Source organism: Sorex araneus, chromosome 4 (assembly GCF_027595985.1).
Source record: "Sorex araneus isolate mSorAra2 chromosome 4, mSorAra2.pri, whole genome shotgun sequence".
NCBI classification, from domain to species: Eukaryota; Metazoa; Chordata; class Mammalia; order Eulipotyphla; family Soricidae; genus Sorex; species Sorex araneus.
In genome coordinates, this window is record NC_073305.1 from 48,347,893 (window position 1) to 48,372,993 (window position 25,101).

The window sequence follows — 25,101 nt, forward strand, 5'->3', positions numbered from 1 at the left end:
AGGGTGTACTCCACAGGGGACTAGCAGGGCAGGACGCTGGTGTCCTCAGCCAGGGGTGGCCCTGTCTGACCCCCCCCCCCCACACACACACACACAGCCCTCTCACAGGATTGAGGACCGGCTCCTGATGTGCCAGGAGATCCCGCCCACCTCCTCTGTCTGCCATTCCTCTGGGGACCCAGACTCGGAGAGTCCCCTGGGTCCTTCCCATAGGCACCTGTGATTCCCCAGCGAGAGGAAAAGGGCTCCTACCCCCCGACACACACACACACCCACACCCACACCCACATATTCCCTCTGCCTTATTCTGACATAGGGGCAGGAGGGTCACAGAAGAGCGAGGAGGGCAGTGAGGTTGAGGAATTGAGTGAGGTGACCTTCCCATGTCACCTGCTCTATAACCGTCCCTGTCCCTAACTGCTGCCGCTGCCCCCTCAGCTACCCCCTCTCCCCAGCCCCTATGCTCAAAGCCTGAGGCTGACCCGGGAGGGCCCAGGGTTCTAGAGACGCTGCAGGTTCTGTGTGCTCCAGGTGGACCTGTCCAAGCTCCTGTTGGGGGCAGGAACCAGGGCCCAGGGGTCCCAGAGGGAAGAGCCTCAGTCAGCCGCCCGGCCCTCCAGGGGCTCCACAGAGCCCTGCAGCCCCCTGAAACTGGCGCTCCTTTCCTCTGGTCCTGGAAGGCACTGGATTTCTGTCCCCTCCCCATCTCATCCTTGGGAAAGGAACAGGCCAGCGCCTTGAGTCAGCAGGAGAAGGACTCGAGAACTCGGTTCCTCTGCCCCTCTCCTGCCAGCACATACATGCCTGCTCCCAGGGTCGGGTGGGGGACTGATCTGGGCTTAGGCCAGGAAGACTGGTGTCTGGGCTTCAGCCCACCCTGTCCTGCCTCCCTCCAGGGGACAGCGGGCTCTATGAGCTGGTGAGGGGTGACTATGCAGGGCTGAGCACAGGCCTGGAGCTGTAGGCCATCTCTGCCTCGGGCCCCTGGGGGAAAGGCTGCATCTGCCCCAAGGCGAACCAGGACAGCCCCCTCAGCCCACACGTGGCTGCCAGCTGTGGGCAGGAAGCCCAGCCACGCCTTATTCTGCAGTTGGCCCTGAAGGCAGCTCAGCCCGGCCCCCAGCAGGGGCTGTGTCCGCTGGGGTGGGCTGTGGGACCACCACACTGTAGGAAGTCAGCCAGGGTAGGGGGTGGGAAGCCCAAACTGTACTTTTACAGCTTGGGGTATCCCCAAGCAGGTTCCCCCACACACACACACCGTCTGGGTCTCAGTTTCCCCATTCAGGAAGGGCTGAGAATTTTCCCTCAAGGCGCCCGCAGGTGTGCCTTGGTTTCTCAGGGCCCAGGCACGGGCACCTTCTGCCATCTAGTGGTTAGAGTGGAAACTGCAGGCAGTCCCAAAGCTGCCGATTGGCCCGAAGCTGCAGGTAGGTCAGAGGCCACCCCGCAGAAATGACAGTTTTGAGGGAACAGCAGACAGTGACCAAGTAACTACAATATAAATAAACCAAGGATGGAGTTATAGCTCAGTAATAGAGCCGACCCAATTTCAATCCCTGGCACCCCAGATGACTCCCTGAGCATTGCCAGAAGTCATTCCTGGGTGCAAAACCAGGAGTAACCCTTGAGCATTGCCAGGTGTGCCCCCTCCCCGCCAAAACAAACAAACAAGCAAACAAAAAACCCAAAACAACGGGGCATGGGAGATATTCCATTGATTGCTTCTGAAGAGAAAATCAAGGACGACATCCTTCCAGCCAAGGATGCTACAGCCCAAAGGAAGGGCCTGGACAGAGTAGAGCAACACACTCAGGCTTCTGAGGGGGGGGTGCTTGGAGGGTTGGGGCTGGAGGCTTCTGAGCCCTCATCACTGAACATGAGACTGTGTTCTCACTCCAGTGTCACTTGGAGGAGACCTGGGGCTCAGCTCAGACTCTCACAGCCAGAATCCTGGTGCGAGTAGACCTGGAAGGAAAGGTACCCCCAGGCCCACCCACCGATCTGGTTCTGGAACAGAGAGCCTGGGAACATCCCCTGGGGGGCATATTTAAGCCACCAGCCAGTCACCCCACTGAGCTGGCCCAGCCATTCTCTTTCACCCACATACAGACGTCCAGGTGTGTCTGTTTAAACCCCTTCAATCCCGTCAGCACCCCACATCTGCGGTCCCCTGGCCTCTCAGCTGCCCGTCCCCCTCATTGCCAACCCATGTCCCCCGACCCAGCCAGTCCTCCTCCGAGGCTCCACTAACAGTGACGAGACGTTTGTCACTCCTTCTTCTGTCGCCACCTCCCATGCTCCGTGCTGCTACCCTCTCACCGCCACCAACCCCACTTCTCTTTGCCAAGCACAGATCTAGATCCTCGGGAGCCTTCTGGGGACCTCCAGAGCCCCCAGTTTCTGCAGCTCTTCTTACGTCTTGCATCAACATTATGTTCCCTTAAGCGTTCAAGCTGATCTAGCATATGCCCTTAATATGCCCCGGAGTCACTGCTCCCCTCAACTTCAGCCCATTTCCCTGTTCCCGGGTCTGCAAACCCTGTCTAGCATCACCCCCCCTGGGGGGGCTCCCAGTCTCTCAGGTCCAGACACCCAAGTCTTTGAGGCCTCCAAGGTCCCTAACTCTATGGCTACTAGTATACTAACTGTCTTCCATGCTCTCGGGGTCCCCTCACTCATCCCAGGCTCTGCCTGCCCCCACCAGACATTTGGGGCTCCTGATGCCCACCCTGAGCCACCTCTCCTTAGGGGCCTTGTTCATGCCCTGGGCCGTGAAAGCCCCTGAGGTTAGCACTCTCCTGCTCTCTGTAGTCCACCAGTGTGGCCAGGCAGTGCCCTTCTCCTGTGGGCCTGCGGGGGGATGTGTGGACCTCAGAGAGGCAGAACCTGGGGGCTTGAAAGCTGGGCCAAAGCATCGTAGCTCAGGCCTGGCATGAAGGAGGCCCTGAGTTCCAGCCTGGGTACTGCAAGGCCCCCGCCTCCCAACCCAGCTCCACCAGGAGTGGCCCGGTGGTCCCCAGCACTGCTAGGTGTGGCCCTCACAACAATAACAACAGCAACAAGGAAGTATAACCAGAATCTAGCTCTGAGCAGACACTGGGCAAACCCAAACTGCAGGTTTTGTTTGTTTGCTTGTTTCAGGGGCCACTTCCCAGCTGTGCTCAGGGTTTACCCCTTACTCTGTCATCTCTGGGGTCACTCCTGGTGGTATTCAGGGACAAAATGCAGGCGCTTCTACCAAGAGCTGGCCTGTTCTCTTCAGAAGGGCCAGGTCCTGAAAGGCTGACCAGGAGGACAAGGGGGACAGCCTGGAGACTCTGTGCTCCTGACTTCGGAATCTCAGTTCAGGAAGGGGCTGGATCAGGGCAGCCAAAACCATCTGATGGTTCTTTGTGTTAATTTCCTTGGCCCCATCAGTGTTCTGTGGCTGGTGTTTTGTTGTTTTTATTTGTTTGTTTGTTCCTGGGCCTCACCTGGTGGTACTCAGGCCTTACTCCTGGCTCTGTGCTCAGGGACCACTCCGAGCAGTGCTTAGGGAACCCTATATGGTGCCAGGGATCGAACCCGGGTTTTTCGTGTACAAGGCCAGCGCCCTCCCTGCTGTGCTGTCTCTCTGCCCCCTCTGGCTGTTTCTCCCTATGACTGTTTAGATGTTCGCCTTTGGGGAGACTGAATGGAAACTGGCATCCTTTGTACTAATTTGGCAGCTCTGGAATTTCAAAACAAAAAATTAAACATTGTAAAAGCAAACTTCTTTTTAAAGGAAAGATAGGAACCTCCGCTTCCCCATCCCTCAGAACTGTGCCGCCCCCAGGCCTCCTTATCTAGGGGATAGCGGCTTTATCCCGAAATAAAAGGCTGTCCTCGACTCCCCACTTTCTCACCCCTCCCGTGGGCTCCTGCCCGGGTTCTGTTAGCTCTGGGTCCTGAACACACCGGGTCTCGGCACGTCCCTCCCCTCTGACATTCTGCTGGGTGAACCGCTCACCCCAATTGCTCCATCGCCTCAGGCCACGTCTCACCTCCCAGAGCACCTCAAGGGTGCTGCCTGTTGGGGAGGTTGGTGGGCACCGTGTCCCACCCCAACCTTTCCTCTCCCTCTGCCTGGGTGCTCTTCCCCCCAGGCCCTCTGTTGACCTAGCTGCTCTTCAGGTCTTGGCCCAGTGCCATTTCCTCCAGGAAGCCTTCCCGGACCACTCCGGCATCACATTGCTCCCCTGGGGCTCTCTCCTTCTGTCTCCCTGAGGGCTGTCTGTTCCCTGAGATGTGGGCCCTTCACCCCAAGGGGTTCCAGCACCCAGCCTGTCAGGCATAGGGTTGGTGTGGGATTCAGCCGTGGGATTCTCCCCAGCTTGTGGGCATTCCTGAGTGTCATGTAGATCCCCGAAGTCCCCTGCTCTGGAGGGCAGTTGAGGGGACACTCTCCTCCCTCTGCCCAAGGCCCCCCCTGAGGGACAGGGAACTCCTGCTGGCTCTGGTCTACACCAGAGGCATCTCCAGAATTCCCCGGCCATCCCTGGAATGTGGGATATGTGGGGGCAAGTCAAGGCCAGGCCACAGATGGGGCTGGGAGGAGGCTGGGTGGGGCCAGGACAGCTGCTGACATGTTAGAACCCTGGTGCCATGGGGCAGCTGTCCCTCCTGCAGGCGCCACCGCAGACGCCTCCGTTGCCTTGCAGTGAACACCACCCCCCAGACCAGTGTCTCTCTGCCCGGCCCTGGTTCTGGCCTGGGCACCCATACTGAGCTGAGAGCCACAGAGCCTGGACCGGGGGCCCGGAGCCCCCAGGAGCTGCCCACCTGGCCCAGGGCCAGCCAGAGGGCTCCCAGCCAGGAGCCAGGTGGCTTGGCTGTGCCCCAGACACCTGCCGAGCTGACGGCATCCTGTCCTCTGTGGGTCCCGGGTCCTCGCCTATTAGACGGGGGAGGGGAGGCAGCCCCCAGTGTTGTCAGTGGGAAATCCATGTGAGCGGACTGACTGGTGGGTTAGGGCCACAGGCCTCCAGGAGGCAGCTGGGGTTGCCAGGCCCAGGGCTGCGAGGGCCGAGCCCTGGCCACAGGGCACAGGACGCCAGCAGCGGAGTGGCCAGCGGCGGGCCTGGTGGCAGTGGCTCCAGAAAGCAGCGGGCTGTGCCTCTGACTAAACGGAACCATCCAGTGTACTGTGGGGGCCAGGGAGACAGGCCGTGGGGTGCGGGGAGAGCCAGCGGGGACCCCAGGGAAGAGCCCCCGACCCCCACAAAGGACAGCCCAGGCCTCCAGGGAGCAAGACTTTATTTGCTTCCCCAGGACAGGGCTGGGGCGTGGGTCCCGGATCCCCTGGGCAGCGACACATCCAGGCTCAGGTTCCGGGCTGGCTGGCGTGAGGAGGGGGGCAGAGGCGGGCCTCGAGGGGTCTACTCCACCCCCTTCATGAACTCCAGGAACTCTGTGGAGAGAGAAGCAGGCAGGGTGAGGGGTGCGAGCGGGCCGGGGCCCGCAGCGCGCAGCCGCCCCCACGCACCATCATAGTCAATGCGGCCATCGTTGTTCTTGTCGCCGTCCTTCATGAGCTCCTCGATGTCGTCCTCGGTGATGGTCTCGCCGGTGGCCTGAAGCATCATCTTCAGCTCCTCCAGGTCAATGTAGCCATCCGAGTTCCTGCAAGGTGGACAGTGGGGCGGGGGGGGGGCGCTCAGAAGAGGAGATTGATGGCTGGAGCGATAGCACAGTGGGTAGGGTGTTTGCCTTGCATGCGGCCGACCCGGGTTCAAATCCCAGCATCCCATATGGTCCCCTGAGCACCGCCAGGGGTGATTCCTGAGTGCAGAGCCAGGAGTGACCCCTGTGCATTGCTGGGTGTGACCCAAAAAGAAAAAAAAATAGAGGAGATTGAGCACACCCCATACTCCCCCCGCCCCCACCCCGTCACACACTCACTTGTCAAACATGCGGAAGAGGTCAGACAGCTCCTCCTCCGACTTGCCCTTGCTGTCGTCCTTCATGCAGCGAACCATCATGACCAGGAACTCATCAAAGTCCACTGTGCCGCTGCCTGGGGCGGGGGCCGTGACCAGCAGAGGGAGAGGGTGAGGGCAGCGGGTCCCCGGGCCCTGTGTGTCCCCTCATCCGTCGGCCCTGCTCGCAAGGCCAGGGCAGGCAGGGCACCTGGTTTATACATGAGACACAGGCGCCTCGAGAGACTAAGGGGGACCCAGTCTTATGTCACTGCCCGGCCCCTGCTCAGAGAAACTCCCTCGGCGCCGCCTGGAAATCTGCTTGCTCTAAGCAAACCGTGCGATTGCTCCCGAGGCTGCTCCCACCGCCCGGACGGGATGGTCCCAGAACCCCCTGGAGGGAGGCAGGGTCACCCATGGAGGGGTGGGCTGCTCCCAGGGCGACGAGCATAAGGAGTGGAAACCGGACTTGAAGCAGATGGTGCTCTGGGGCTCACCGTCCTCATCCACCTCGTCGATCATCTCCTGCAGCTCCTCCGGCGTGGGGTTCTGGCCCAGCATCCGCATCACCTTGCCCAGCTCTTTGGTGCTGATGCAGCCATCCTCAGCACCCAGCACGAAGATGTCGAAGGCCGCCTTGAACTCTTGGGAGCACAGAGTGGCCGCCCGTGGCTCAACGGCCAGACCCCGGGGCCACCTGCCCACCCGTCTGCGTCCCTGAGGGATCCAGACTCTGGCCCTCATGCTCCCCTGCCCGGCCCTGCTGTTGTCCTGTGGGTGTGGGGGGCTCACCATTTTTCTGCTCTTCTGTCAGCTGCTCTACCTAGGAGGGAGAAGAGGGTCTTGGTCCCGTCCTGGGGTGCAGCCCGTCCCTCGGATGCAGAGGCAGAGCGAGAGGCAGCCCTGCTGTTCCCCATCCCTGTCCCTCAGGCCCCGGAAGGCCTCCCCGAGGCTGGCCCAGGACCAGAGGGCAGGTGGCACCCCTTCCAGAGCAGATGGCTGTCATCTGGGTGGCAACTGTCAGAGTAGACTCCAGGCCCTTCCTCAGCCAGGTGGCCGGAGACAGCTGGAGTCCAGTCTGGGACAATAAAACCAGGGCAGGGAGGGCAGAGTCACCCCCTGTAACCCGAGCAGGGTGGCCATTGGGCTATTTTTAACAGGGGCCAGAGTTAAACCTGGTGATTGTTCTGGGGACTTGGCATGTGGGGGGCGGGCCAGTGTTATCTGGCCCCCTGGCCTGCTGGTGTCTCAGGAGCCAAAATTAGTCCTGGGCCCAGCAGGACTTATATGGGCACAGGGCGGAGGGCTTCCCCCTCCCCAGGGCTAGGACGCAGGCAGGGTCCAGCACGGCCTTTCCTGCCCAGGATGGGGCAATGGGGTGACAGCCTCTACCCCAGGACATGTGGGGCAGAGCGGGATAAGAATCACACACATGCGCACACACACGCGCGCACACACACACGCACGCACACTTGGGGGACCTCTTACCAACCCTGGCCTCTGGCTAAAGCACCAAACTCTGAGCATGTGTGTGGTGGAGGGGCTGGGGGGAAAGCCACACTTCTGTTTCTTCTTCCTGGGACCCCATTCCTTCCTGCCTCACACCTGAAACTCCTTTCCCCAACTCAGAACTAGGGCTCTGCAGTCCCCTCCTTAAAACCCTATCCCCCACAACCGCAGTAACTGCAGTCAGTCAAGGGGAGACAGGGTGAGAAATATGCGAGAGGTAGAACGTGGGGTGCAGAAAGGAGGACACGGAGACAACAGCAGAGACCGAGAGACAGCCCAGAGGACAGAGACACCAAAGTGACAGGAACGGGAAAAACCAGGCACCAGAACGCAGAGATGCGGCTGTGAGAGTCACCCCGACGCTGGGATATGGGGACGGCCCCCCTTCACCCTTTTAGACAGCTTCTCTGCAGACACCGAACCCTGGGCTGGAGTGACAGTATAGCAGGTAGGGCATTTGCCTCGTATGCAGCTGACCGACTCTCCATCCCTGACACCCCATTTGGTCCCCCAAGCCCCGCCAAGAATGATCCCTAAGCATAGAGTCAGCAGTCAGCCCTGAGCATTGCCGGGTGTGACCCCAAAATAAAACAGACCCTGAGCCCCTCCAGCCACCCAAACCAGGAATGCCAGACCCCCTCCCCTTGAGGACCTGGACCTTTCCTGGATCCCCACTCCAGGGTGACCATGCCCCCACACCTACTATCTTGAACTGAGTCAGCACCCCGCAGGCCGGCCTACCCCCCGGGCCCACCCAGCCCTGCTGGCCCATTCCTTACCGCAGCCTTGTAGATGTCGTCCATGCTGGAGGCTCACTGGACAGGCTGCTGGGGTTGCCAGTCGGCCTGGGCTTAAATACCACCCCCTCCACCCCGCATTCCGGCCCAGCCCACTCCTGAGGGGGCAGCCCCCCTTCCCCGCCCCGGATGATCTCAGGCTGCCTGGCTGAGTTCACAGGCACCAGGGCTCCTGCTGTCTCCAGAGTCCTGGGCAGGGAGCAGGGATGGCTGCCAGGGCTGGGCTCTCTGCTTCTGTCCCTCGGGGTCCCCGGGAAATGGACGGATTTCTTGACCAGGGCCAAACTGATAGTACAGTTGGTAGGGCACTTGCCTTGCACATTGCCAACCAGCTTTGATCCCTGGCACCCCATATCGCCCCCTGAGCCCTGTCAGGAGTGATCCCTAAGCAAGAGCCAGGAGTAAGCACTGAGCACCCGCTGGCTGTGGCCCCCAAACAAGACAACAACAAAAAGATTTACTGGGGCTGAAGCAATCCTCCGTCCCTCTCAGAGAGCCTGGCAAGCTACCAAGAGTATCCCACCTGCATGGCAGAGCCTGGCAAGCTACCCGTGGCGTATTAGATATGCCAAAAAACAGTAACAAGTCTCACAACGGAGACATGACTGGTGCCCGCTCGAGCAAATCGATGAACAACAGGATGACAGTGATACAGTGACAGAAGCGATAGTACAGTGGATAAGGCACTTGCCTTGCGTGTGGCCAGCCAGGGTACAACCCCTGGCATCCCATATGGTCCCCTGAGAATTACCAAGAGTAATTCCTGAGCACACAGCCAGGAGTAAGCCCTGAACATTGCTGAGTGTGGTCCAAAAGCAAACAAGCAAGCAAACAAACAAAAAGATTTCTTTCTTTCTTTCTTTCCTTTTTTTTTTGGGGGGGGGTCACACCCAACAATGCTCAGGGGTTACTCCTGGCCCTGTGCTCAGGAATTACTCCTGGTGGTGCTTGGGGGACCATATGGGATGCCGGGGATTGAATCTGGGTTGGCCACGTGCAAGGCAAACGCCCTACCTGCTGTGCTATTGCTCCAGGCCCCCAAAAGATTTCTTGGCCTAGAGAGAAAATGAGCCAGACCAGGGAAGGAGCTGCAAAGTAGTGGGTCCACAAGCATGGCAGCTCACACCCCACTGACCCCACACTCTGCAGAGCAGGCAGAGATGCAGGACGCTCTGACTGAGCTGGCAGCTCCTGGCTCCCCAGAGTAGGGGCTGTTGGATGCAAGGAAAGACTGGGAGCATGCACCCTCCATTGCCAAGGTCAGAATCTGACACTGTGGGACTGGGGAAGTCACTGCCTGGGGTAGCTCCTGCCCTGCATTAGCGCCCTTTGGCCAAGGGTGCAGAAGAGCCAGTCCCCAGGGAGGCAGCACTAGTGCTGGACTTAGGTCAGCTGCCCTCAGTTACTCAACAAACAGCCTGGAGGGATAGTTCAGGAGCTCAGAGCTCCTGCCTGCATGTGTATGGTCACGAGTTCAGATCCTTGATGTCCCACATACGCCAAGTGTTATCCTGGCAGCTCTGCCACCAGTGACACCCCGTTCTGCAAATGATTTCCAGCTACATCACACAGTGTGAGCACCACCAAAGGGATGCCTGGCTCCTCTGTACCCTCGGCTGAAGGGCTCCAGATCTCTCTGTCTGTCGTTAAGGCAGGCCCAGGGGTGCCTGACCATGGTCAGGAAGTGTGACTCCTGGTGAGCATGTGTGTGAGGCTCAGGAAACACCACAACCATAACTGTGCACTTCAGCTAAGTGCACTTCCCCTGCAACTAAAAGGCGTGCAGGGCTCAGTGGAAGAGTCCTTCCCTTCCAGGTATGGAGCTCTGGGATTGCCCTGGCATTGCAAGATAATAAAAAGTAGTAGAGCTAGAGATACAGTACAGCAGTTACAGTACATGTCTTATGTGTAATGAATCCGCTTCAATCCTAAACACCATACATGACCCAAGCATGACCTTCGAACACAACTGGGGTGGCCCAGGTAATCCCCAACGCCAAACGGCCTGAGTAGTGCCACATCCTTGGGGCCCCACATTGACCTACTGACCGGGTTGGCTGAGAATTCTGGGAGGGGCCTCTTGGCTTCTGGAACAGAGCTTGGGAGATGCGCCACTCTCCCCAGAATAGTGAAAGGAGCCAAACCCCCACCGTGTCTCAGAGTGCAAACACTGATCGATCTGGTGTTTAACACCCAGCAAGTGCCACCTTTGATCATCGCAACAGCAAGAGCAAGGAGGAAGGGAAGAGCCTGGAAAGGGCTCAGAGGGCTGGAGTGGGGAAACCCAATTTGATGCCTCTCACTATTTGCTCCCCTAAGTACTGCCTGGACCAACCCTGAGACCCAAGCAAGTAGCAACCTGAGTAGTAGCTGGGTATGACTCAAAGATTTTTTTAAAAAGGGGGGGAGTGGGAGGCAATGTAAATAAATAAATTTCATATTAAAAAAAACAACCGGGGGGCTGGAGAGATAGCACAGCGGGTAGGGCGTTTGCCTTGCACGCGGCCGACCCGGGTTCAAATCCCAGCATCCCATATGGTCCCCTGAGCACAGCCAGGGGTAATTCCTGAGTGCAGAGCCAGGAGTAACCCCTGTGCATCGCCAGGTGTGACCCAAAAAGCAAAAAAAAAAAAAAAAAAAAAAAAAAAAAAAAAAAAAAACAACCGGGGCTGGAGTGATAGCACAGCGGGTAGGGCGTTTGCATTGCACGCGGCCGAGCCAGGTTCGATTCCCAGCATCCCATATGGTCCCCTGAGCAATGCCAGGGGTGATTCCTGAGTGCAGAGCCAGGAGTAACCTCGTGCATCACCGGGTGTGACCCAGAAAAGCAAAAAAAATAAAAATTAAAAATTAAAAAAATTAATAAAAATTAAAAAAACAACCTTTAAAAAGTATCATTTGGTGGACTCAAACCCCACCAAGAGTGATCCCTGAGCATAGAGCCATGAGTAAACCCTGAGAGCCTCCGAAGTATGGCCCCCAAATGCCCTCACCCCAATATCATTCAGGCAGAGAGGAACTACAGGAAATCCAGGGCCTGCCTTGCATGCAGCCAGTAGACCCCAGTTTGATCCCTGGCACTGCGTACATGGCAGCTGTGAGCACCACTAGGAGTGAACCCTGAGAAATGCTGGGTGTGGCCTCACCAACAAATAAAATAAAAGTTGGGGTGGCGGGAGGGAAACATTGGTGGTGGGAAATGTACACTGGGGTAGGGATGGGTGTTGGAACATTGTATGACTAAAACCCAATCATGAACAGCTTTGAAACTGTGTATCTCATGATGATTCAATAAAAAATAAAGCAGAACAGTTTTAAAATTTAATTTAAAAAAATCAACTCAGGCCAGAGAGAGAGAGAGAGAGAGCGTGGAGAGAGTCTAGGGTAAGTAGCTTGCCTCGCATGCAGGGGTGCCCCAGCACTGCATGTGGTCCCTGTCCTCTTCCCCCACCACCCAAGCAGGAATAGCTCCTGAGTACCTCTGAGTGTGGACCCCGAAGGACCAAAATAAACACACAAGCCATTTCCTTTCCAGAACCCTCCAGGCGGGCTCTCACCTCCCTTTTGTAGGCCTGGACTTTCCCCTGGGCTAGGGTTCCCAACTTGGACTGTGTTTTCTGGTTCCAGGACAAGGACCTGAGCACTGGTGTGGCTCAAAGACACACACACACACACACACACACAAACACCCCCCCCCCCCAACTCAGGTGGTGCTGGGGAAGGGGCGTGTGGGTGACCTGTCGGCCATTCACCAACTGCGAATTCAAAACGCCTGGCCAGATTCACTGTATGGGCTGGATGATCTGGGTTCAATGCATGCGGCTCCAGCGCTGTGGCTGCGGGGGTGGCGGGGCCACTGCGGGGCCACCCTGGAAGTGCCGGGTACAGTCTCCTTTTCTCGCAGGGTAAAACTGAGGCCGGGCAGGGCAAGCGGCCTGTTTCGGTGACTCTGGGAGTGGCGGAGCATTCTGTCTTCCCTTCCCGTAAACTGAGCGGCCACGCCCAGAACTATCCGCTTGCGGAGCCTCAGTTTCTCAGCGGCCCCCAAGGAGCGCGGCGATGCGCAGATAGAGATGACACAAGCGCCTTCTCACCGCCTGCGCACGCGCGCCCTCGGAGTTGCTGTCAATCACGCGGGAGGGGCGGGGCGAGGGCGCGAGGATCAAGATGGCGGCGCTGTCGGGGGGCGGAGCCCGCCGCTGACTCCGCCCCCTCCCGCTGCCAGTCTGCGCGGGGCGGCGGCGGCGGCTGTGACTGGGGCCGAACATGGCGGCGGCGGCGGCGGCGGCGCGCAGCTTCGGGCCGGAGCGGGAGGCCGAGCCGGCCAAGGAGGCGCGCGTCGTGGGCTCGGAGCTCGTGGACACGTACACGGTGCGCCCCCGGCGCGGGCCTCGGGACCCGGGGGGCGGCCGGGAGGCCGGGGTCTGAGCCGGGGGGCGGCCTGGGGAGGGGTCTGGGCGCCGCTCCTGAGGAGAGGGCGATGGGGGCCGGCGATGGCGGGGAAGGCAGGGGGAGGGATGCCAGGCCCCGAGACGGGAGAGGGGGCTGGCGGGCTGCGGCGCGGGGCCGGGGGCGGCGCGGGGGGCGGCCGGGGAGGGGTCGCGGGTCGGGGTCCTCGGAGCCGCGAGTGGCGGCTGGCGGCGGCGGCTGGATCCGCTTTGGGATTGGGGGCGGGGGCCGTCAGGCGGAGACGAGAGGGGGGTGGGGAGCGCAGAGGCGGTGGCGGGCGGGGGGGGGGCGGGGGGGTCGCTCAGGAATGGCAGCGGCAGACCTTGGCGCGGTGGAGCCGCGGCCACCTGCGTGCACACACGCCGCGGGGGAGCGGAGGGGCGGCGAGGCAGACGGAGGTGGGCGCCCCTCCTGCTCCGGACCCCTGGGTCAGTGCGTTTGGGGGGTCTACACGGAGCACCCCCGCGCCCGCCCTTTGTTCCCGAGGCTGGGGGCGCTGGGGCTGCCCCTCCCCCACTCACTTGGCCCTCCGCCTAGCCCTCCCGAGGGTCATTCCTCTGGCCCCGCGAGAGGGAGGGAAGCTGCCAGGCCGGGGAGAGGGGCCGGGGGCGGACCCCGGAGCAACAGGCGCCTGGAGAAATGGCTGCGTCTCCGAGGAGGCTTCGCCGAGTTGCTGATTTTCTCCTCCCCCTTTGTGCTTGCTGCAGAGGGGGGCAGGACCGAGAGGATCGGGGCCGCGTCCAGGCCTCTGGCGCGGATGGCTTGGCTGCCTCGCGGTCCTCCCCGGCCGCATTCTGCGGAGCCGCAGCCCGGGAGAGCCTTAGTCCCCCCTGACAGCCCCCTCCGAGAAGGGGGTGCGGGAGGCGGCGCGCCAAGCCAGCCCTCCGGTTTTGTCTCGGGGTTCGCTGTCGAATGTTATTAATACCGACGTCTTGGGGCACCCTTGGCACATATCAGGCCCTGTACTCCGCATTTTGCATGCATTACCTGATTGAAATCTTAAACCTGCCAGATTTGGAGATGGGAGACCGAGGTTCACAGGGAGGCTCCGGATCACTTACATAAGTGACTCCTTCATAAGCCATTGTCTGGAAATGGCGAGACCAGGTTTGGACCCAGGACTTCTTTGATTCCAAGGCTCATTCCCCTAACCGCTGATGGGCTGCCTTGTGTTAGGGCCAGAGTGTCCAGCTGGCCCTTCCCCCACACCCCATTAGCGTCTTAGTGCCTTCGTTCTTGGCTCAGCGGCAGAAAGCACAGCCATGAGCCCGCTGAAGGTTTGTTTGGGAAGGAAAAGGACTTGCTTCCAGACTTGGGGGGTGGGGGTGGGAAATGACAGGGAAACTCATTTTCCCAGGCCTAGGTGAATATTACCTCATTTGGAAGGTGTGGTTTTTGCCTCCGCTCAGAATGGAGGCAAAAAAAGCTAGAGGTGACTAGCTGGCCAGTTGCCTTTTCCATCTTTCATTGTGAATACCATCAGTGACGTATCCCCTGGCCGGAACCAGGGCCTTGGAGGAGGCCATGGGGGAAGGCCTGTTGCTCAGAAAGGGTCCTAACAGGCAGGGCCTGGTGGGCAAGAATAGCTGGGCCTGGGTCTTGGGTCTGATCCTGCAGCTATCTCTCCCAGGGTGGGGTTTTCCCTGTTGCTGTCTCAGCAAAGGCTGTGGGTTTTTGCTTGTAGGTTTACATCATCCAGGTCACTGATGGCAGCCATGAATGGACAGTGAAGCACCGTTACAGTGATTTCCATGACCTGCATGAAAAGGTAACCTTTGAAAACCAGAGACCTGGGTTTGGGGCCTTTTAAGGCCAAGTTCCCATTGTGCCATCGGTGAACGTTAGAGCAGAACAGGCTCCTTGTTTCTGATGTTCTTCCCTAAACCAGCTTATTAATGTAATGGACACCACAAAATATCTGCTGGCTCCAGATATTACATTAGGGAGTTGACTCTAATGTAAGACAGTATTACAAAGAGCATATATACATTTCGGGTTTGGCAGCTTTTTGTGGGGGCCTCCTAAGTGGTATTCAGGAGATCTGGGGGCCACTCTGCGATCTTGACCAACTAGACCACAGTTCAGTGCTTGGGCCAGAGGATGCATTGCTGCTTAGGACCTGTGGGTGCCAGGTGCCACCAGGGCCACCCTGAATAGAGTGCTTGTGTGGCTATGTGGTGTTCAATGTATGGTATGCACCCTAACCCATATCTATCTCCTGGCCTTGGAACTTCAGTTTGGGGGGGGGGGATGTTTTGGGCCACACCCTGTAAGGCTGGTGGCTACTCCTGGCTCTGTGCTGGGACATTGCTCTTAGCAACGCTCAGGGCATCATTTGTACCAGAACTTTAGCATGCAAGAGCATGCACTTAGCCTATTGAGCTCTCTTCCTGGCCCCTGGGACTTCAGTTTTTGTCTTTTTTGTTTGTTTATTTGGTTTTTGGGCCACACCCAACCAATGCTTAGGGGTCATTCGTGGCTCTGCACTTAGGAATTTACTCCTGATGATGCTTGGGAGACCATATGGGAAGCCCAGGTTAGTTGCATGCAAGGCAGATGTCCCTGGATTTTTTTTTTTTTTTTTTTTTTTGTTAAGATTACCAGTTCTAGCTTAGATGTAGAGTGCTGGGATAATTTCTCTGGTAGGAAATGGGCTTGAGTTAGTTTCATCGTAATATAGCTCTTTTAGAGCTGGTACTTTTCATTTTTGACTGATATTTCATTTCTTTGTTTCTAGAGAAAGCTGCCTTTCTCTGGGTCATTTGCGGCACAAATAGTTTTTTGGTTATTATTTGTTTTTGAGTCACACCCAGCTGTCTAGGGGCTGCTCTGCTCAGAGGTCACTCCTGGCGGTACTCAGAGAACTGTATGCAGTATTGGGATTGAACCAGGGTCTGCCTCATGTAAGACAAGCACCTTACTGGCTGAATCACGAGTGTTTTAAAGACAGTTTTCAACTTGATTGCTTTGATCTTAGAGACCTGTAGGTAGCTTCTGAATGTCTCTTCCAAGAAGTCTGCAGCTTGAGCTCATTGTCTGGAATTGAATTTATAATACTAACATACTATGGTGAGGCCAAATCACTATATATGGTGAGGCATGCTAGTTTGGTTTTAACTTGGGGAGGAGAAGGATTGGGTTTGTTGGCATCATTCAGCTGTGCTCAGGGCTTATTCCTAGATTGCACTCAAACTAGGGTCAGCAGCGTGTAAGATAAATGCCTTAAATGCCTGTACTATCACTCCGACTCTGCAGGTGTGCTGCAGGTGATTATGAGTCCTACTCCTGCCAAGAGGGGTTGTGTATGATGTGACAAGTACCTGCCCTCAAGCTGCTTGGCGCAGGCTTGCACAGTGGAAGATCCTTCTGATCTGTGTTTGACATGTTTTGTTTTCTTGCAGCTTGTTGCGGAGAAGAAGATCGATAAAAATCTACTTCCACCCAAAAAGATAATTGGGAAAAACTCACGAAGCTTGGTGGAAAAGAGGGAGAAGGATCTTGAAGTCTATCTCCAAACCCTCTTGGCTGCTTTCCCTAGCGTGGCCCCCAGAGTTCTGGCTCACTTCTTGCATTTTCACTTTTATGTAAGTTCCTCTTGGGTTTTCTCCTTTGCCATCAGAGCCTCCGGCCGCAAAGACCTCACCTTTGTGGAGAGCTGGGCTGGAATTTGACCCGCAGTTAGAGCCGGAGGCACATCATGCTGGGGTGTGGGTGGAAGATGCTCACCAGCAGATTTGTCCTCACGAATCAAGACTGACCATATAGCAGCTGTCCTCTGGGAATGTTACTCAGTAAGCTGGCCTCTGGGAGTTTGCCTTAGAAGCAGCTGACACCTGGCATAGACTGGTGTTGAGTTGTTCAGAGCTCATTGTTTAGGAGGGGTCCAGTCTCTTGTCGGAAGACTGCCATCTGAAATTATTGTCAGGGCCCAGTGCTGAGGCTGAGGGGAAACGCCTTCTCAGGAGAGGAGGAGGGGAGGGTGCAGAGCAGCTCTGCACTCGCTCCCTCGTGGGCCAGGGTCAGCTTGCTCAGCCTCGATACAGGACAGCGTGTGAGACTTCCCCATAGTCAGGGGGTGTGATACCAGAATGATGTAAAAGCAGATAGTACTTCTTCTTCTCTGCAGGTAACTGTGAGGGGAATAGAGACAAGAGTCATTCCAGAACTGTAGCAAATACCAGAACCCACCCAGAAACCTTCATAGGGGTGGTTAAAAAAAAGATGGGCTGGAGCAGTAGCACAGCGGGTAGGGCACTTGCCTTGCACGTGGCCAACCCGGGTTCGATTCCCAGCATCCCATATGGTCCCCTGAGTAATTCCTGAGTGTACAGCCAGGAGTAACGCCTGTGCAACGCTGGGTGTGACCACAAAAGCAAAAATAAAACAAAACAAAACAAAAAAGAGCCAAGGGTGCAACCCTATGATACTGTGATTGTGGATATGTTTAAGTTTTTCTTCAGGTATTTTCTGAGTAGAGTAGCTGAAGCTTCCCTAGAGTGCTAGGTAGAACCAGAAAATACAATGATGGTGACAGTCCCCTAGGTGATGATCCCTTATCTTTGATGGACTTTGTGGAGGCAGCATTTTTATATGAAATAGGTATCAATCCTTTGAGTTTTGTGAACACATTACAGCAGTGTATATGATTAGTAGTTTCCAGTGGTAAACTCTTTTTTTTTTTTTTAACCTTACATGAGAAAAATTTTTACTCCTTTTGTGAGCCTTTCCTAATAAACTTGACTGGTTGTATTTTTAGAAGTAATGTGCTTTGAGAAAACTTAGATTAGTTATTTAAGAATGACACTTAAGCAGCAGTCCTTTGAAAATATAAATCACTTAGCACAGCGGGTAGGGCATTTGCCTTGCACGCAGCCGACCCGGGTTCTAATCCCAGCATCCCATATGGTCCCCTGAGCACCGCCAGGGGTAATTCCTGAGTGAAGAGCCAGGAGTAACCCCTGTGCATCGCTGGGTGTGACCCAAAAACCAAAAAAAAAAAAAAGAAAAAGAAAAGAAAATATAAATCACTGTTTAAGACCTGACCTTTTGGGGCCAGGGATGTGGCTCAAGGAGTAGAACACCCTCCTTGCCTGCTTATTTTCATTTTCCATTTTTGGGCCACACCTGGCAGTGTTCAGGCTTACACTTGACTCTGTGCTCAGGGGTCATTCTTTTTTTCTTTTTTTGCTTTTTGGGTCACACCCAGCGATGCTCAGGGGTTACTCCTGGCTCTGCACTCAGGAATTACCCCAGCCATGCTCAGGGGACCATATGGGATGCTGGGAATCGAACCCGGGTCGGCCACGTGCAAGGCAAACGCCCTACCCACTGTGCTATCACTCCAGCCCCCTCAGGGATCATTCTTGATAAGACTTGGGGAGACTGTTTGGGGTGCTGGGGATTGAGCCCTGGTCAACTACCTGCAAAGCAAATGCCTATTCTGCTGTACTGGCTGGAGAGAATCTCCAGCCCTCCCTTACATTTGCAGACTCTAGTTTTCTGTCTCTGAGCACCAAACATTACTAGGAATGATCAGAATGATCCCACAGATTTTTTTTCTTTTTGGGTCACACCCAGCAATGCACAGGGGTTACTCCTGGTTTTACACTCAGGAATTACCCCTGGCGGTGCACAGGGGACCATATGGGATGCTGGGAATCGAACCCGGGTCGGCCACATGCAAGGCAAACGCCTTACCTGCTGTGCTATCACTCTAGCCCCAATAATTTTTTTTTTTTTTTAATTTTGGTTAGGGGGCCACACTGGCCGTGCTCAGGGCTTATTCTTGGCTTTGTAGTCAGGGATCACTCCTGGCAGGCTCAGGGGCCTACATGGGGTGCCAGAGATCAAACCCTAATCAGCTGCATGCAAGGCAGACACCCTGTACTATCTCTCTGGCCCCTCCCCACAGTAAATTTTTTTTTAAAGAGGTAAACTTTATTTCCAGTTACTTAAGTGGTTTCTTTTTTTGCTGGGGAAGGGGGGCTTGGGCCACACCTGACGATGCTCAGGGGTTACTCCTGGCTCTGCACTCAGGAATCACTACTGGTGGTGCTCAGGAGACCATATGGGATGCGGAGGATCGAACCTGGATCGGCCGTGTGCAAGGCAAATGCCCTACCTGCTGTACTATCACTCCTGCCCCCTTCCCTCAGCAATTTTCTTTAAAAAGATCTGGACCTTAGAGGAGGAGGTGGTCTCCTGACTGACTGTGCCCACCTTTGAGCATTAGAGAAGCCTCTTTTTTATTTTCTTACTTTATTTTTAAAGAGAGTCCGGCAAGCTACTGAGAGTATCCTGTCCGCATGGCAGAGCCTGGCAAGCTTCCTGTGGCGTATTCGATATGCCAAAAACAGTAACAATAACAGGTCTCATTCCCCTTACCCTGAAAGAGCCTCTAATCATTGGGAAAGACGAATAAGGAGAGGCTCCTAAGGTCTCAGGACTGGGACGAATGGAGACGTTACTGGCGCCTGTTTGTGTAAATCAATGAACAAGGGGATGACAGTGATACAGCGATTTTTTTTAAGTTGTTCACATAAATTTATTACATTCACTATTCCAACACCAGTCCCACCACCATTATTTCAAATTTTACCACCACCACCCAAGCCTGCCCCCAAAGCAGATCCTAAATAACTTATTTTGTATTGCTTGCTATGTATTATCTGCTAAGAATGATCCAAAAAAGTTTCCTTAGAGGAAAGTGTGTGAAGGTTGTTGCATCTTACCCTGGAGCTGTTAATCAGAAAGGCCTCTTTTGAGATAGATTTACTTGAGACATGGGCTTGGGACCAGTCCATAGCACTGGTTCTGTTTTCAAGACACGTACTCCTGCTTCGAGCAGTTTGGATTATTGCTACTATGAAACTTGCCCTTGCTTTATAAAAAATTCCAAAAGCAATTGGCTCATCAAATAGTAATTCAAGGTTTTTCCACTGTAGCATCATTGACATTCTGGACTCTGAACAGTTTTGGGACTGACCTGTGTATTGCTCAGAGGCATCTATGGTCTCTACCCACTGCCAGTAGTAAGTCCCTTCCCTGGTTGTGTCTCCACACATTGCCAGGGGCAGAGTTACAGTTGACTATGGCATTAGATCAGCATTAGATCTTTGTGTGGTTTCTACAGGCAGGTGTTGGTCTTTGTGCGGATCAGAAGCTCTCTAAGGAATGCTGCTTGTAACCTTTGTCCAGTAGTGTCCTCTGAAATGGTTCCAGGCCTGATCCACCTCTTAGGAGCTGACATTAGAGGGTGGACCCAGGTTACCTTGTTTGGATGAAGTGTGAATTTTTTTTTTTCTTTGAGTCATATTTTTCTTTTGATACTGGGGAGGAGGAGACAGCCTCAAAGGAGGGCCTCACAGGTTTGCGGTATGTGCTCTACCATTGAGTCATAGCCCTATCCCCCAAAATGCATTTTTTGTGGTTGTTTTTTTTTTTTTGCTTTTTGGGTCACACCCGGCGATGCACAGGGGTTGCTCCTGGCTCTGCACTCAGGAATTACCCCTGGCGGTGCTCAGGGGACCATATGGGATGCTGGGAATCGAACCCGGGTCGGCCGCGTGCAAGGCAAATGCCGTATCCGCTGTGCTATTGCTCCAGCCCCCAAAATGCATTTTTTGGAAGTATGCATTGCCCTAATTTTTAGTACTCATGGAGTTGTGAATCATCTATGACTTCTTCATAATTATAGAGTATTTACCCCCAAAAGAACCCCATTAGGATTCAGTCACTTCTGTCTTCTCCTGCCCTTGTGATCTCTATAATCTTGTTTTGATTTGGGACCACACCTGGAGGTGCACAGGGCTTATTCCTGGCTCTGTGCTTAGGAATTATTCTTGGTAGGAATTAAGGGACGATATAGGGTGCTGGGGATTGAATTTGGGTCAGCTGCAAACACGGCAAACGTCCTACCCCTCTGTCTTGCTCTGCCCCCGATCTCTAATCTTTTATTTTTTTATTTTCTTTTTATTTATTTATTTTGCTTTTTGGGTCACACCTGGTGATGCACAGGGGTTATTCCTGGCTCTGCACTCAGGAATTACTCCTGGCGGTGCTCAGGGGGCCGTATGAGATGCTGGGAATCAAACCCGGGTCGGCTGTGTGCAAGCTGTTATATTGCTCCAGCCCTAATCTATCTTCTTATCTCCATTGGATTGACTATTTCTAGACATGTTAATAGACACTTTTTGTATATGGTCTTTTGTAACTGCATTCACTTAGAATGATGTTTTAAAATTCATTCATTTGTGACATTGAATCAGTTCTTTGGTTCTTTTATAGCTAGGTAATTTATTATTACTCTTTTTTCTTTTGAGCTACACCTAGCAGTATTTAGAGGCCGCTCCCAACCTGGTACTTGGAATCGCTTTTGGTGGGGCCTGGGGAATCTTGTGTTGCTAGAGATTGAACCTAGGCCTCCTGTATGCAAAGCACACATTCAACCAGTTGAGCTGCCTCTCTGGCCCCATAATATCCTGTTGTTTGGAAATGCCAAATTTTGATCTGTCAGTTGATAGACATTGGGTTGTTCCCACCTGTTTTTGAACCATCCCTAGGCTACCCCTGGCTCCGTGCCAGGGTCACTCCAGGTGATCCTTGGGGAACTACGCAGTGAATTGAATCTGTTCCTCTTGCATGCAAAGCCTTTTGCTTAGCCTGTTGGGCTGTCTCCTGTTCTTCTTCCCACTTTCTAATTTCTGAATAATGAATATTCTTTTTGGTTCTGGGGCCATTCTGAGTGGTGCTCAGGGTTTACTCATGGTGGAGACTAAACCTAGACACTTTGCACATAAAGCATGCTTTTTTTCAGTATACATTGAGTTCTCTCTAGCCTGAATAATGAAATTCTTATGTGAATTTTTTGTTTGTTTTTGTTTGGGGACCACACCTGGCAGTACTCAGGGGTTATTCTGGATCTGCACACAAGGATCACTCCTAGTGGGCTCATGAACTGTATGGGATGCCAAGAATCGAACCTGGGTTGGCCGCATCACTTCAGACCTCTTGTGCGGTTATGGTTTTGCTTCTGTTGACTATATACCATGTGTCAAATAGTATAGATTGCTGGGTCATACGGTAACTCCAAAGCAGTGCTCAGGAGGCCCAGGGTTCATTCTTTGCCATACTTGGCCCAGCGCTTCAGCCCATTGGTGCTGGAGGCCTACACTCAGTGGTGCTCCAAGGCAATAAGATGCTGGGATTGGAACCTGTGACCTCTGTATACAGGACATGCACTCGAGCTCTTTAAATTTGTTTGGTTTTACTTGTTTGGTTCATTTGGTTTTTGTTTATTTTTTGTTTTATTTTTTGCATTTTGGGTCACACCCGGCGATGCACAAGGGTTACCTTTTGGCTCTGCACTCAGGAACAATTCTTGGTGGTGCTTGGGGTACCATATGGGATGCCGGGGATTGAACCCAGGTTGGCTGCTTGTAAGGCAAATGCCCTACCCACTCTACTATTTCTCTAACCCCGGTTTACTTGGTTTTGTGGCCACATTGTCGTGGGATCACTCCTGGCAGTGCTCAGACAAATTGGGATCAGCGCATATAAGGCAGAACACCTTAACCTTACTATATTTCTCTAGCCTAGTTTGTCTTTTTGTTTGTTTGGTTTTTGTTTTTGTTTTGTTTGCTTTTGTTTTGTTTTTTGGCTGCATCCAGCTGAGCTCAGGACTTATTCTTGGCTTTGTGCTCAGGAATCACTCCAGACAATAGTGCTCAGAGGACCGTAAAGGCAAATGCCTTAATTAACCCCAGTACTATCTCTCCTGCTGTCTAGTTTGTCTTTTAAAAATTAAGCAGTTTAATCCACAACACCTAATTAGAGAGAGAGAACAAAAGGGAATACCCTGCCACAGTGGAGGGGAGGGTAGGGGAAGATGGGATTGGGGAGGGTAGGAGGGATGCTGGGTTTACTGGTGGTGGAGAATGGGCACTGGTGAAGGGATGGGTTCTCGAACTTTGTATGAGTGAAACATGAGCACAAAAATGTATAAATCTGTAACTGTACCCTCACGGTGATTCACTAAAAATAAAAAATTAAAAAATATATACATATATATTCTAAACATTTGAAGTAAAGAAACATTTCAAATCAAAAAAAAATATTAAGCAGTTTAAGAGTTTTTTCTCCCTGATGGCTATATCATTTTATGTTCCCACTACCAATATGTAGATTCTCATCTTGCTACATGCTTACCACTGTATGTTACTGTCTTTGGAGGGGGCCCACACCCAGTGGTGCTCAGGATAACTCCTGATTCTGTGCTGAGGGATCATTCCTGGCAGGTTTGGGGGATATATGGGATATTGGGGATCAAACCCAGTTTAGCTAAGTCAAAGGCAAGTGCCCTCTACACTGTACTACTGCTCTGGTTCCTAAAGTTGTTTTTTTTTTTTTTTTTTTTTGAACAGTCATTTTATATGTAGTGGTGGCACCTTGTGGCTTTGAAAGGCAGTTTCCTACTAACGTTGAGCCTCTTCGCCGATGTGTCTTGGTATAGAGAAATGTATTCCAGGGCTGGGGAGATAGCACAGGGGCTAGATTATGTGCCACACATGCAGAATCCCACATCCAGTCCCATGAGCACCTCTGGGAGGGAACCCTAAACACAGATGGGGGGACTGGAGCTATAGCAGAGCAGGTAGGACATTTGCCTTGTACACGGCCAACTCGGGTTCGATTCTCATTATCCCGTATGGTCTCCTGAACACTGACAAGAGTAATTCCTGAGTGCAGAGCCAGGAGTAACCCCTATGCATCACCAGGTATGACCCAAACAGCAAAATAATAATAATAAATAAATAAATAAATACTAAAAAAAATAAACACAGATGGGAGTAGCCCCTGAATGGTGCTAGGTGTGGCAATAAAACAAAAAATAAATTCAGATTAGGTTACTTGTCTTTTTGTAGTTAAGCTGTCCAAGCTCTTTAGACATTTTGGATATAGATCTTTGTTAGATATATGATAAGCACAGTGTTTTCTCCTGTTGCATAAATTGTCTTCATATTCTTTTATTTTTATTAAAAAAATTTTTAGTTGCATGTGGTACCCAAGCACGTGTATTGCCTCCATCTTCCTTTTGAGATGTGTACTACTTTGATACTTTAATGCTGGCATGTGTACTGGGGCCCTCTCTCTCTCTCTCTCTCTCTCTCTGCCCGCCCTACCTCCCTTCCTTGTTTCTCAGAACTTCCAAATAAACCTATAAAAATTATTTTTTGAAGCTACTTTCAAAAAGAAGTTAACTTTGAGGGTGGGGGAGGATGGAAAAAGAAGAAATTAACTTGGAGATAGAGATGGTGAGAGAGAGTGAGAGAAACAAATGTGTGCTTCCAGAAGGGAAAAAGCCTTCCTTTTTTATCTCCTCTCCCTCCCTGCTCCCTTTATTGTCTTATCATCATCATTGTTGTCATCTTCAAGAGGATGATGGAGAAGGGGCTTGCACATATCCCTGGTAGTGGTACTTGCAATGCTTTTTAATTTTCCTGATAGTGTCCTCTGACACCCTGAGTTTGAGATTTAGATGAAGTTCAGTTTCTGTTTTGTTTGTTATTTGTTTTGGGGACAAACCCAGCAGCGCTCAGGGCTCACTCCTGGCTCTGTGCTCCAGTATTACGCCTGGTGGGCTCAGGGAACCACAGGGGTGCTGGGAATTGAACCCCAGTCAGCCACATGCAAGGTAGATGCCCTACCCACTGTACCATCACTCAGGCCTTGAAGTTGTTATTTTTTTCCCCACTTTGGTCACTGATACTTTCTCATGTCCTATCTATGAAACCATGGATCCAGGATCACAAAGGTTGATGCTGTATTGTTTTCTTCTGAGCTTTAGTTTTAGCTCATGTGTTTAGATCTGGTTGTTTTAAGTTAAGATATGTATTTGGTATAGTTCTGGTGTCTGACTTTATTCCACGGTACAAATTTTAATGATGAGGAATGAAAGCACCCTTCTTTCCGTTGCCATCCTTTCCCTCTCCAGAGCTTAGCAGGTAGCCCTCCACCGTGGTCAGTGCGCATGCACTGACAGTAGGCCTGTGTTGGGCCATTCCACAGGAATTCTTGGACCTTTAGTGGCATTCACACTCCTTAGCAGAGAGGCTTTCCAATTCAGTGTGGTGACATTTCACAGAGAATTCCACATGCCATTTTGGTATGATGCTTTTGTGAGGGTTCCTTGAGTAAGGAAACAGACAGCTAGCTGAGTTATCTCCCAGCTCTGCTGCTTCCTGCTCATTCTAAGTCAGTTGTTTACCCTTTCAGGGTCCCAGTTCCTCTTTTGGAAGCTTGAGGTGGTAACCTCAGGTCCTTGAGGATCACAAAGACCTGCAAGAAAGTTAGAGGTTATCGACCATCTGTGGTCACCAGTGCCAGTAAGGAAAGGCAATACATATATATGT

General features: G+C 53.4%; 2 protein-coding genes across 3 annotated transcripts in view; one reads left to right on the forward strand and one right to left on the reverse strand.

The window, feature by feature from the left end:
* Positions 1-5,272: 5,272 nt before the first annotated feature.
* Positions 5,273-8,311, reverse strand: TNNC1 (troponin C1, slow skeletal and cardiac type). The gene is made up of 6 exons (XM_004615184.2): positions 8,225-8,311; positions 6,729-6,759; positions 6,434-6,580; positions 5,920-6,034; positions 5,504-5,640; positions 5,273-5,428 (listed from the first exon to the last, which is right to left on the reverse strand). Exons 1-6 carry the CDS (start codon positions 8,246-8,248, stop codon positions 5,397-5,399), a joined length of 486 nt encoding a protein of 161 aa, XP_004615241.1. The 5' UTR covers positions 8,249-8,311; the 3' UTR covers positions 5,273-5,396.
* Positions 8,312-12,457: 4,146 nt separating this feature from the next.
* Positions 12,458-25,101, forward strand: part of NISCH (nischarin) — a 38,929-nt gene continuing 26,285 nt past the window's right edge. For both annotated transcript variants that reach the window (XM_055134360.1, XM_055134361.1), the window contains exons 1-3: positions 12,458-12,613; positions 14,376-14,459; positions 16,093-16,275. In XM_055134360.1, the coding sequence (XP_054990335.1) occupies positions 12,509-12,613; positions 14,376-14,459; positions 16,093-16,275 (372 nt within the window). In that variant the 5' untranslated portion in view covers positions 12,458-12,508. The remainder of the gene's footprint in view (positions 12,614-14,375; positions 14,460-16,092; positions 16,276-25,101) is intronic.

What these genes read in the sequence shown, in the direction of transcription:
- TNNC1 (XM_004615184.2), bottom strand. Translation starts at nt 8,248, where the DNA reads ATGGACGACATCTACAAGGCTGCG. An exon ending in CGACGAGGTGGATGAGGACG is followed by an intron (nt 6,035 to 6,433) that starts GTGAGCCCCAGA and finishes CCCCCGCCCCAG; the next exon opens with GCAGCGGCACAGTGGACTTT. An exon ending in TGGCCGCATTGACTATGATG is followed by an intron (nt 5,429 to 5,503) that starts GTGCGTGGGGGC and finishes CTCTCTCCACAG; the next exon opens with AGTTCCTGGAGTTCATGAAG.